Source organism: Danio rerio, chromosome 12, assembly GCF_049306965.1.
Source record: "Danio rerio strain Tuebingen ecotype United States chromosome 12, GRCz12tu, whole genome shotgun sequence".
Lineage (NCBI taxonomy): Eukaryota > Metazoa > Chordata > Actinopteri > Cypriniformes > Danionidae > Danio > Danio rerio.
The window spans coordinates 37,830,583-37,842,710 of record NC_133187.1 but is presented as its reverse complement, the minus strand read 5'-3'; the positions used below and the strand labels follow the sequence as shown (position 1 = coordinate 37,842,710).

The following is a 12,128-nucleotide window of genomic DNA, read 5'->3' as shown; positions in this document are numbered from 1 at the left end:
ATAGTAAATAGGTTTTTATAATCTGGCTACAATGTTCTTACTTGTTTCATGTTCTAAACTGGACATCTGCTGGGCTGTGTGTATATTTTCTTATAGGTACTTCAATCAGCAGTACTAGGTTGCGTGTTTACTCTGCAGACAATGATGTCAGTATCTCCTGAACTCTCTCCATCATGGATCCATGCAGCAGCCCAAATTTACAATCCACGCATGGACACATTATCACATGTCCTTCAGCTCAACCCTCAGCTGGTCAGTCTGATCCAGCAAGAAAGACCAAAGAGGGAAAGCCCTGATATGGTGAGAAGCAAGAGTGTAGCATGGGTTTCTATGTTGATTTTGGATACTTGTCTATTTACGCTATTCGCTAGTTAGTCAGTATATGCTGGTAACTTAGGGCGTACTCACACTATACTATCAGAACCATGCCCAGGCCCGTTTCTTAGATTGTTTGAGAAGTGTGAGTGCTCTGAATCAGGCTCAGGCACAGTTCAGTTGGCTGGCCCAGGCACGGTTGGAAGAGGTGTGCCAGAGTGCGGTTCACTTAGGCTCATATTCATGTAGTGTGAGTGCAAAGCGCGCCTGAGCCCTAAACTGAAGACGAGATGTGACTTTTACAGGACTGTTTCATATGGATTTATCAATCATTCTTACTGTTCAATGAACGCAAACTGTCCTAGATTATTAAAGACGCAAACCCCTAACTGCATGACAGCTGTACCTTTAGCAAACCTCCTAATTCCTGCAGCACAAGCACTTTATGATTGTTTATGAGTGTCAGAAGTGACTGATCTGTTCTGCGAAATATTTGACTGCGTGTCACTGCATATCAAATGACTAAAACGATATAGCTAAAGAAATCACTGAGCTGAGCGAGAGCGCTTCTTTCTGAACAGTGCATCATTGATGACGTAAGCGTGCCCAGACGCAAATGTAACATGAGTGCGGGCCATCGGGGATGATGGGAGGGGGGACAAGCGTGCTTTGGCCCAGTTCAAGGCAACTGTACATAGTGTGAGTACGCCCTTAGATTCCAGTGCCTGTGTAAAAAATGTAGCAAACCATTTGTACATGACCAATGTGTAAAGTCAAATTTCTAAATTTAAACTACACTCAAAAACCGATGTTCGCTGTTTGTTTTTAACTATTTATTTAAAATGAGCTGAAACAACACAATTCCTAATGTTTATTGGGGGACAACTTCATTGTTTTATGTTCAATCCACTCGAATTTGTAAAAACTAAGTAAAAAAAAATTTAATAAGTTAACATAGGCCCTATCCTAATTCTATTTTTCTAAAACTATGATGGTAAAACACGAACGCGGTTATAAATGTATTAAAACATGCTTGTTTGTTGTAAAAAATTTTAATAATGACAAAAATACTAATTTATGCATCTCCTTCCGTTTGCAGCCGTCCTGCCGTTGTAGATGATGTATTCTGAGAAATTATCTTACCCCTTGGTCTCTAGTGTTATCCTGAAAAATCTCTATTTGAAGGAGAATCTAGCCCTTCCCCTTAGCCTTATGCCTTCAAGCTAAAGAGAATTGGGACACCTCTACCCTTTCACATGAACGTGCAAAATGAGGGGTAGGGGTAAGCGGAAGGGCTAAGGGGTAGAATTAGCATTGGGCCCTAATTCCTGCATGTTGCCCCAACACAAATTGATTGTGTGAAACCCAACATTTTTTACAGTGTAAACATTTTTGATGACTGTTTTATTACTTGAAACATTTACAAATTTCGAATCAGTGGTTTAGAGCAAATATCTAATTCCTACATTCACGTGATTTCAGTTAATGATACTTCGTTACTGTTTGGAAAAAATTCTAAATTTCAGTGGTTCTCGATTGGGGGCAATATCTGTGAAGCTATATATCCTGGAATAATATCTGTTTGATGAGATCAGTTCACTCTGTTTTATAAGCTGGTAGACATTTTAATTAGATATGTGTATAATTAAAATATATAATAGTTGTTAATAGTCTCTAACTGGCCTGTTTAAGCCATAACATGGAATGGAGCAAATAAAAACAATCCCTGAAAATAAATTGATAAATGACTGCATATTATTATTTCCATTTGCTATAATTTGCTGTCAGTAAAACATTTGCAGTGGGCTTTTAAAGTGTTCATAATGCATCTTTGGCCTGTGTTGTTGTACATTTTATTTTGTCCAACAGATGTCATTTCGTAATGCAATTGGTTCAACTGATTCAAAAGTTTGAAAAGTTTTGTTTCTCCCATCACGAATAATAAAATGAACTTTATATAGGTTTAAAGATATTTATTTTCTTGTGTTGTCTATTACAGTGTGAAGACATTCTAGCTGTTGGCATCTGTGTTGAAGAAACAAAGCTCCTACCTGTAACATCACTAACTGAATGCTTGACCTTCTTGCAAAGAGTTGAACAGCTTCAACCATGTATAGAGAGAGTGCTCAGTCCAGACTACAGCGCCCTCTGCAGCCCTGGCTGTCTTAAATACCTGGAGACTATACAGTGAGCAATACAAATTGACAACAAAAAAATTGGATTACTAAAAAGCATAACTTCATGTTGTATAGTTTCATACACATTATAATTAACCATTCACTTTATGTCTTATATCCTATTGACGCAGGTCAGTGTGGCAGGGTATACTCCTAGTGGCTGTTTTTATTGAGAAGGTTGTCATCAAGATGAAAAAAGGAGATGAACGGATAATAGCACTAACTCTGAAACACTGCAGTCAGTTACATGGGGTGAGTCTAGACTTCCCTGTTTATTTAAAGGAGATTTTAATGTAGAATTACTTTATAGTCTAGTTCTCTCACTTCACTGAAACTGTTTTATTTAGGTAATTTCTTTTTAAATTTTAACATAAACCACTTAATCTTCATTACTCTCTCTCGCAGCTAGTGGAAGGGTCTCCTGATTTCAGGAGCAAAGACAATCTTCAGCAAATCATTCGCATACTCAATGATTACCATGAGGAGTCCATCAGCAGCGAACTGCGGTACACTTCACTAATCTGTTTAATGGCACCTGCACTTTAGTAAACCCTAAACTCATTGTGAATACGTACACAGGTCTACGTTTCTTGAGATGTCATAATCTAGCAATAGTCCAAACAACCAGGTAGCATTTCTGTCATATGTTCAGGCACACTTTGTGGTGCTATCTTAAAGATTTTTTGACCACAGTGTTGGTCCGAATATTAGAAGTGATAGACAGAGATTGCAATTTGTACCAACTGTATGGTGAAAGGCTCAATGAGAGTCTGGCCCAATTCTGGCTGGATATCTTTGATGTACTTGGTAGTATGTCTACTTGCAGTTTTTGTGAATCCACCAGAGGCCGCTGTGTACACTTTTTGATAATCTCAAATTTCTCCCACGCATGCAATTTGCATGTGCTCTTCTCGCCTCTGCTGGTCTTAAGTCCAACAGAGGGTGCAACAATATACACTTCAGCCGACCAGCTTGCTGTTGACTGACTGACTGACCTGCCCACCCCCTTACCTAAACCTATAGTGTGTTCTAAAGCAATCTGTTTTTGTTTTATCTGGTTTCTGGAACTGTTCTTTGCCGGACTCAAACCCTGTCATTGTGGTTCACTCTACTCCGCATCCTAAGTGCACCGGCATACGTGGTGAGCTACTCGGAAAACTGGTAACACAGAAAAACCCGTTCATACGGAGGTAAGCGGTCAGGGGTAGCGCAAAAAGAAACAGAAGCTGTCCCTATATCACCCCATATTGTTTGTTTTATAGATGAAATGCAGGCACATGGGTACATTTTTTGCAGTCTCTAGAAATGTAGACAGGGGTGCATATTCACAACGAGCCTGGGTTGACTTTACTAACTTTAAATGAATTATTTTCTATTTCTTTTGTCTAGGCCATGCTATTCCAATAAGAAACTCTCTGTTTGTTGATTACTTTTCTCTATACTCTTCATTCTCAGATATGGTGTGAAGTGCCGCGTGTGTCTGATGGAGCTGTCAGAGCCCTTTGCTCTTCCTTGTGAGCATGTGTTTTGTCGGTCCTGTCTGAGGAGGTCCATGGAGAGAGAAGAAGCACAGCACTGTCCCGTGTGCAGAGAACCTCTGTCAAACAATTACCAACCAACTGTCTCCACAACCCTCAAGTGAGTTTAATTCCTTATTCTTGATATTCTTAGCCTCTAATACCCACTACTATGTGTATATGCGGTGATTCCCTTGTAAAGTAATTTCATTTTCAAGTTACAGCTTTGCCCTGAAACAACATAAGGAGATAATAAAATGCTGTAACACATTTTTCCTGGAAGTGGTTTCTCGATTTTGTTTGACTGATGATCAAGATCCTCCAGATGATCTGGTGGAACTGCTTTTCTCTCTTCTCATCTCGGCACAAGGTGCGTTAATTTTATTCCATCCTATTATGCAATGTCTGTACATAGTTGGTTGTTGTTTTTTTTAGTGCTTGAGGAGAACTAGTTTCAGTGGTAAAGCTCTCAAATTACCATTCAAATATAAAGTGATCCATGCAACTTCTACTCTGTCAGTCTGTTTTTTAAATTTTCAATTCATCTTTGTTTCTATAGTGCTTTTTCAATGTAGATTGGGTCAAAGCAGCTTAACATAGAAGTTCTATTAAATTGAAACTGCTTCAGTCCAGTTTTCAGAGTAAAATTTCAGTTTGGTTCAGTTCAGTGTGGTTTTAATTGCACTGCTGAAAGTCTAATCACTGAAAAACAAATCCATCGATGTGCAGCTCCACAAGTCCCAAACCAAGCAAGCCAGTGGCAAGGAACAAACTTCAGCAATTAAAGAGCCCATATAATACATGAAATAGGGTCATATTTTGGTTGGGTCTCCAACAATATGCATGCAAGGTCAAAAAACACTTTCATGGTCTTATGATCTGCATTTATTTTTACCTAATTATCCCAGCGACTCCAATATGAATCGTCCAGTGATTCATTTGTTACCAAACCCCTCCTTAGCGCGAAGCTTATCTGTGCTGATTGGACAGATGACCGTCTGTTGCGATTGGTCGACACTGACTGCCTTATGCGACAGAGTAAAATGCCCAGCAGTTAATCAACAAAATAGAAGTAGTCACAGTGCATACACGCTCGATAGTGTAAGGCGTGGAGTTGTAAATGGATGGATACCAGTGGATGAATGTAAATACAGACAATGGACTTGAAAATACAGACGACTAACTATTTTATTGAACAAAAACTCCCAAGAACTGGCGAGGAGATCTCCTAGCTTGTCAAATTCTGCTCTTTTCACAGACACACACACCCACACACACATATTGCCCTCGTCCTCGCGTACGCGTCCACACACACACACACACAACCTTCCTCCAGACGACATCGCGCACACACACACACACATAACCCTCCTCCAGACGACATCGCGCACACACACACACACACACATAACCCTCCTCCGGACGACAACCCGCGCGCACACACACACACACACACACACAAACACACACACATTACCCTCCTCCACGGGAACGTAAACAAAGCGGCACATGTCGCATTTTTAGCGTGGCTTTGCACGCAATATGAGAATATAGCGAGTTAACCTGATACAGTACATGCGGTTAGAAGTAACAAATCACAACTAAATACATTTGCAAGCTAGAGTAAACGAGGCAACAACTTTAATCGCACGTACTTACACTTGTGAAATGGAGGAAGAAACCGATCCATGTCCTGACATGTCCATCAGTAGTCTTTACTGATCCTTCCTTTAACAAACAAAGTATTCTTTGTAGCATGTAGTTTCCAGAAGTTTTCAGTAGTTTCCAACTGCCCAAGGCTGGGTTATAATGCTGAGGTTTCATCTTTGGGTAGAGACTCAATAATATCCATCTGAAGTGTGACTTCAATCGACCGGCATGTGTGTGTGTTTGTGTGTGTGGGTGGGTTTCTGTGTTAGAGGGCGGGGCCTCAGGTTTCAAATCCCCCGGGTTTGCGCGTGCGCCTGAATAACTTGGCTTCGTTAGTACGTCATGGCGAAACACCTAATGACTCGTTATCAAGACGACTCGTTTGAAGCACTAAGAGTCGACTCCTCTATTGATGAATCAACAGTATTAAACACTGTACACTTACAGATTTAAGCCTTAGCTGGAAATTTCACTTCACTTAGAGCTGTGTTACACACTACATGGAAGGGCATTTTCAAAAACCCATAATATGGGCTCTTTAATGAAAGTGAAGGGAAAAAAACACAAGAAAAACCAGCCTCAGTTGGGCATAACCATTTCTCCTCTGGCCAAACTTCTTGTGCAGAGCTGCAGTCCAGGCGCTGAAGGCTGGAAAGCCTAAGTCTTCAGAAATCATACAGTCACTGAAATTTAAAGAGGTTTTTATTTACACTTTTAATTTCCTTTAGTGCCAAAAAATCAGCAAAATTACAAAATCCATTTCAAAATAAGTTAATCTTAATGTCACTAAGCAAGCACCGTTTCTGAACACCTTCAAATGCTATGATTGTAGTGCTGAGTTACCTTTTTGGGAGTGTCTGCATCACAATATTCCAAGTTTATGTAATTCCCACACAAGGAGTTGAGGCCTGGCTCGAGTCTTGTTAGTAGTGTTGTTTTTTTGTTTAAAAGTTGCATGGATCAGATATGCTAATAATACACACATGAAGCTAAAGCTTATTTCCATTTAAAGAATCACATGCAAATAAATGCGTTTTTGCTTAAAATGAGGCATTTGCATTATGGTTTAATTAATTACGTATTGTAAAAAATTATAATTTGACTTCTTGTAAAAATATACCCCTTCTGTATGCCAAAGCCCAACAACTCACATGAACAGACCAGTTTGTGAATAAATATTTTGTGTTTAGTTTTGTGAATCAAATTAACCTATTAACTGAAAAGATCTACTGTAAAAAAATATTTACTCTAAAATATGCACTCATAGTTACGTTTTCACTGCTTTATAATGATTACAGGAGATGTTTATAAGACCAGAGAGCTTACCCCATTCCTGGAATGTGTTGACCAGAGTCCCGTGGTGCGATCTGTGCTACCTAAACTTCTTATGCAATACAGGTGCTGCAACACTGACAACACATACTGATACACACCTTAATGCACACAGGCATTTGTGACCTGTTTTGCTTGCTCTCATCTAGCTCCATCTCAAATTCTGATAAGTCAATCTCCTCAGTTTGAAACAGGTGAAGAAGCATATTCAGAGTTACCTGGAAGACCTAGAGAACAAGCTTCTGGACAAAGAGGACAGAACTGAACTCTACAGACTCTTTGTCAACTGTTTCCAGGTCTGTCATAACAAGTATTTAAATATAAAGTATTCCATGTTTCTTTTCACCACACATGCAAACTTCACTCAGAAATGCCAACTGAACCAGCCGGGACTCTAACCAGCGACCTACTTGCTGTAAAGCGACATTGCTAACCACTAAGCCACCATGTCGCCCTTCATATTATTGAATATTATTTAAAACAAAAATTGTAAACTTACAAAACCAAACAATGTATTTAACTCGTTGAAACATGGAACCATAAATCTGCAGGAGAATACATTATTATTCATATTTATAGAATTATGTAACCGCGTTTCAATTTGGTACTGTAACTGCACAAAACTATACACCATTCTCAGGTATATTGTTAGAAATAATAATAAAAAAATTGGTCTAATTGACAAGTAAAAGTCGGGGTGTGCGTTTCCCAAACAATGACATAACTCACGCCTAAATTATCATAGTACTGTGCATCATTTGGGAAAAGAATGATATAGTGATGAGGGTTTCCCAAAACCGTAGTTTCTCTGTCGCAGATCCATCGTTTGAACCACAGTAGTTATAACGTAAAATGTCCTTAATGACGCTCTAAATGGGGTGGAGTAACAACTTCTGTAAAAAAAAAAAACTAATTTTTTGTGCAAGTAATATTGTTTTACATGCACACACTTAAAAAAAATCCAATATTCGTTTTGGTAAAAACATGCACACTTTTTCCATATTAATTTAAATATATATATAAACGGCATGTATAGAATAGGGCCTATGTTTCCTTCATAAATATTATTTAGAATATTCAATATTCTATTCTAAAGCATAAAATCACTAAGCTAACACATATTTTAATCTCATATATAAACCGTTACTGATTGTTATTTACAGTAGGATATTAATAAGAAATGAACAAAAAAATCCTACTTAATATAATAATTATTATTAATATTATTTTTTTATTATTATTATGATAAAGTAGGATATTTTTTATTTATTTTTTCTTTTCTTTTATTTATTGTAAAAGTTTTTTTTACAATTTGACCCATTCAAACCACTGTGGAAATGTTCTAACCAACAGGCCCATGTCATATACAGCACAGATACATTTCTTATTAAATACCCTACTATAAATTTAAACCATTAACGTATGCCATATATTTTTGTTTTCACAAGCTTTGGAGACGTAACAGAAATTCCCCTTTTAAATATTAGGTCACCTATAGCTTTCGTCATGAGCCACCGATGTGCTCAAAATGGCATAAATGTTTTCAAAGTGCACTGTGAAGGGAATGCTATTGTCAATATGAAGAAATTGAACTGTAAAAATACTTTGAAAGCAAATTACATCAAAGTAAAATGAATAGGGCAAAGAGAGGATAACTGGGAATAGAACACAACCAGGAACTATGCTTCAAACTACAGCTCTTTAGGTGTAGTTGCAAGCTTACTAGTTGGTGATGCAGTTTGCGAATGTTCGTTGGAACGATGGATTTGGGAAACGTTAAGTCAACCAACTATGTTTGTAACGGCAGAACTTGTGACCTTAGTTGGCTAACGATGGTTTCGGAAACAGATCCCTGATTGTTTTATTGCATTTGGCACTTATTGAATGTTAATTTTAGGCTATTTGCGTGTGTCTATGCAGGATACACTGTTGTGTTCTGATTCTAATGGAGATCATAAACATCTAAGGGAAAACACAAACTTCCTTAGCCGCCTGGCTCGTAAGCAGACTCCTTCCAGACAGAATGACCCTGCTGAGTTTCTGATGTCTATGGCTCGCCTCAGAATGTGTCTGGACTCTGCTGCCTATATCCTGTCTAAAGCTATCTGCCAAAAAAACAGTAAGAGGGGCTTCCAGTCTGACCTGTTCATTGCAGTTATAGTACATTACAAAGCCATATAAAAAAAACTAAGCTGTTATTTAATGTTTTGTTGTGCAATTTTTCCATGTGTTTGGTATTGTACAGATTTTGTGGAAGCGGAGTTCAAGTTTATGGAGCAAGTTAAAGCTGTGTGTGACTACTGTGACAATGACTGGTACAGAGTTTACCTTCTCCGAGCTCTCAACAGGCAGGCTGGCATGGATTTCCTGCAAGCACTGATCAACAGCACTGATTATGAATGGATCTTCCCTGCAGAGATGATGCGCCTTCATGTACGGCCATTCAAGATGATGCTGGAACATGGGCTATTGGTATTCATGAAATTAAGTTTGACATTTTGTGATCATTGTTGTGTTATCTTCTACAGAGGTTGATTCCAGCAGAGGTGGATCGTTTTTTGTGTTGTGGTCAGTCATACCGTGCTCTTAGAGACGGTGTGGGGGAATCAACACAGGTGGGGACGACTGATGGACTGAAAGAAGCTCTACAGGTCAGAATCTTTGAATATAAAAACCCATATATGCTTAACTGTGCGAGCAAGCCACTTACTATTCAAACTCAGCAGAAGTCATAACTTGGTTAATAAATGTGTTTTTAAATGTTTAATTAGAAAATGCTTGTACTTTATTTTACAGAATGTTTACTTCACAAAGGCAGGTTTACTGTAGGCATGGGCAATATGGGTGATCGGTAGGGCCAGACAGAATCTGTGGACATTTTTTGCTATTTCTGCGCAGAATTTTGTATCGCAACTAAAAACTTAATATACGAAATAAAAAATAATACAATTTTAACTTTTATTTAATGTTTGCTATGCAAATCCAATTAGATCCACTTATTTGGCAAATAAAGCAAGTCTGTTATATAATATATCTACCAAATGACAGAAAATATTACTGTACAAACTGTATTGTATAAAAATCATATCAACATTTGTATATTGGTCAATAATATTGCTGAAATTAATAAAAAAACTGAATAAATATAAATTTACACACATTTACACAAGTAAATAAATAGTCTCAATAATGGGCAGATTTCTACAGATTCCTTGTGGGCCTAGCTATTGGCCAGGGAGGCATCTTGCTAGGGGAGGCATGGAGACACCTTCCTAAACCCGCCCCCCACTCTTACCTTTTGTAATGTGCCTTAAACTTCTGAATAACAGTGTAATTTGTAGTTGGAGTTTGAGCATGTGTGTTGTTTCTCAGGCATCAGTTGGTTCGGGCCCTTTGAAAAATGCCCTGCTGACACTAGCTGTGTTCAGGCAGGTCACCTGTCGCTTTATGTCGCCAGAAAGAACTCTACATCCTCAAGAACAGGTAAGAGTTGGTTAGGTTTTATCATTATAAATCAGCACTGAATATAAAGATTTCAGCAGAAATCATTGTTGGACTCACTTGACTGTGTTTATCTATAAATAAATAATCAATTCTTTATTAAAGACGTTACTTCATCCTGACAGACTTAAATACTTGAATTACCCCTTTGGTCAACAGCAAATCAGCATCTTGGAAAAAGTTATTAGAGACAACATGTCAGGACATGCCAGAGAGTTCTGCACTGCTCTCTTATCCAATCACATTGGAGGTCCAGGATCTAATCTGCGCCTTGGTACTGGTGTACCTGCTCAGCGACGTCCAGTGCTGGAGCTCCTGGTGCATGCATGCACAGTGTTTTATAGCGGGAACAGACTGATCAGTCCTCTCTTCAACATTGCCTCTCAACCTCAAAACATGACAGTAAGGACTTCTATCTTACAACACATTTTGAAAATTTGTGTGATTTGATTATCATCGACCATGATGATGATGATTTTTTTGTTCTCAGGGAGCCTTCTTACCCACAATGCCTGATGACCATACCAGTGAGGCCAAACAATGGCTCTCAGAGAAAAAACTAAAGATGTACTGTGAGTATGACAAGTAAAAATACAAACACTTCGTGTAACACTTTATTTCAGTGTCTTTGTTACTCATAAGAGTCATTACTGGCATTATGCATGAAGCATATTTACAGGAAGCCCTAAACCAATCCCTAATACTAAACCTATAGTGAATACATGTTGTTAATTAAAATTACTCAGTATTTTTACAATTACACATTACAATTACTGTAACAAGAACACCATAAAAAATAACTAAACCTTCTTCAAATGGTACCTGACTTGAGTTTTTTTTCCCTTCTTCACAGTTTGTTCTAATAGTCATGCATGCTTTGTTGGAGAGGTAAGACGTATTTTCTTCCATTTTTATTTCCACTAATAGAAACTATGGTCTGGGAAATTAATAATTTGTTTACACGATTTAGTGTGGCAGACCAATGGCCAAGTCAAAATGTGCCACTTGTGGAGTCGAAATAGGAGGTGAAGGACATATACCAGTGCCAGGTTTTACTGAAGCCTATGGCGACTATGACAGGACACGACCTGGACATATCCTGGGACAAGCCAGAACCAGGTCTGAAGCCCCAAACAGAAAACTCACACTAGCACAGTCTTGTGTTCTCCGTCTGTGTCTTCATCTGGCTATGCTGCAAGGGCTTATTCACTACCAACAGGTATTAAGATTTAAAGGAGGTTTATTTTGTTTTTGAGCAATTATAACTTCTAAATATCAGCTATTTGAATCAAAGCACTGTTTTCTAAAGCTCTTGCTTCTTCACAGGGCATCCGAAATATGATCCATCCAGATGTTTCTGATGTCTATCAGTTCCTCTGGCAACATCTTGAGAAAGACATGGAGGTTCTTGGGAAGACTTTAACTCTTAACATTGATGACTCTGCCATTGTAATTCATCTGATCTTCAGCAGGTTTCTTCAGACCACCCCAGGTATCCATATTAAGCTTGACTAAAATTAATCCTGCTTGAACTTTGCATATATTGTACTTACTTACATAGCATCATATGTGTTTAATGTATATGATTTAAACAAAATTCAGTACAGTTTTAGTATTACTTGCATACTAATAGTAT

At 38.2% G+C, this 12,128-nt stretch overlaps 1 protein-coding gene across 7 annotated transcripts in view; it reads left to right on the top strand.

The window, feature by feature from the left end:
* Positions 1 to 12,128, top strand: part of rnf213b (ring finger protein 213b) — a 45,707-nt gene that overhangs the window by 18,113 nt on the left and 15,466 nt on the right. For 6 of the 7 annotated variants that reach the window (NM_001353867.2, XM_073917715.1, XM_073917713.1 and 3 more), the window contains 17 exon segments: positions 97 to 300; positions 2,315 to 2,502; positions 2,624 to 2,744; positions 2,898 to 2,998; positions 3,948 to 4,130; positions 4,228 to 4,379; positions 6,958 to 7,057; positions 7,176 to 7,287; positions 8,912 to 9,110; positions 9,237 to 9,424; positions 9,520 to 9,642; positions 10,364 to 10,474; positions 10,652 to 10,894; positions 10,983 to 11,064; positions 11,346 to 11,380; positions 11,463 to 11,711; positions 11,819 to 11,984. In NM_001353867.2, the coding sequence (NP_001340796.2) occupies positions 97 to 300; positions 2,315 to 2,502; positions 2,624 to 2,744; positions 2,898 to 2,998; positions 3,948 to 4,130; positions 4,228 to 4,379; positions 6,958 to 7,057; positions 7,176 to 7,287; positions 8,912 to 9,110; positions 9,237 to 9,424; positions 9,520 to 9,642; positions 10,364 to 10,474; positions 10,652 to 10,894; positions 10,983 to 11,064; positions 11,346 to 11,380; positions 11,463 to 11,711; positions 11,819 to 11,984 (2,557 nt within the window). 7 annotated transcript variants of the gene reach the window in all.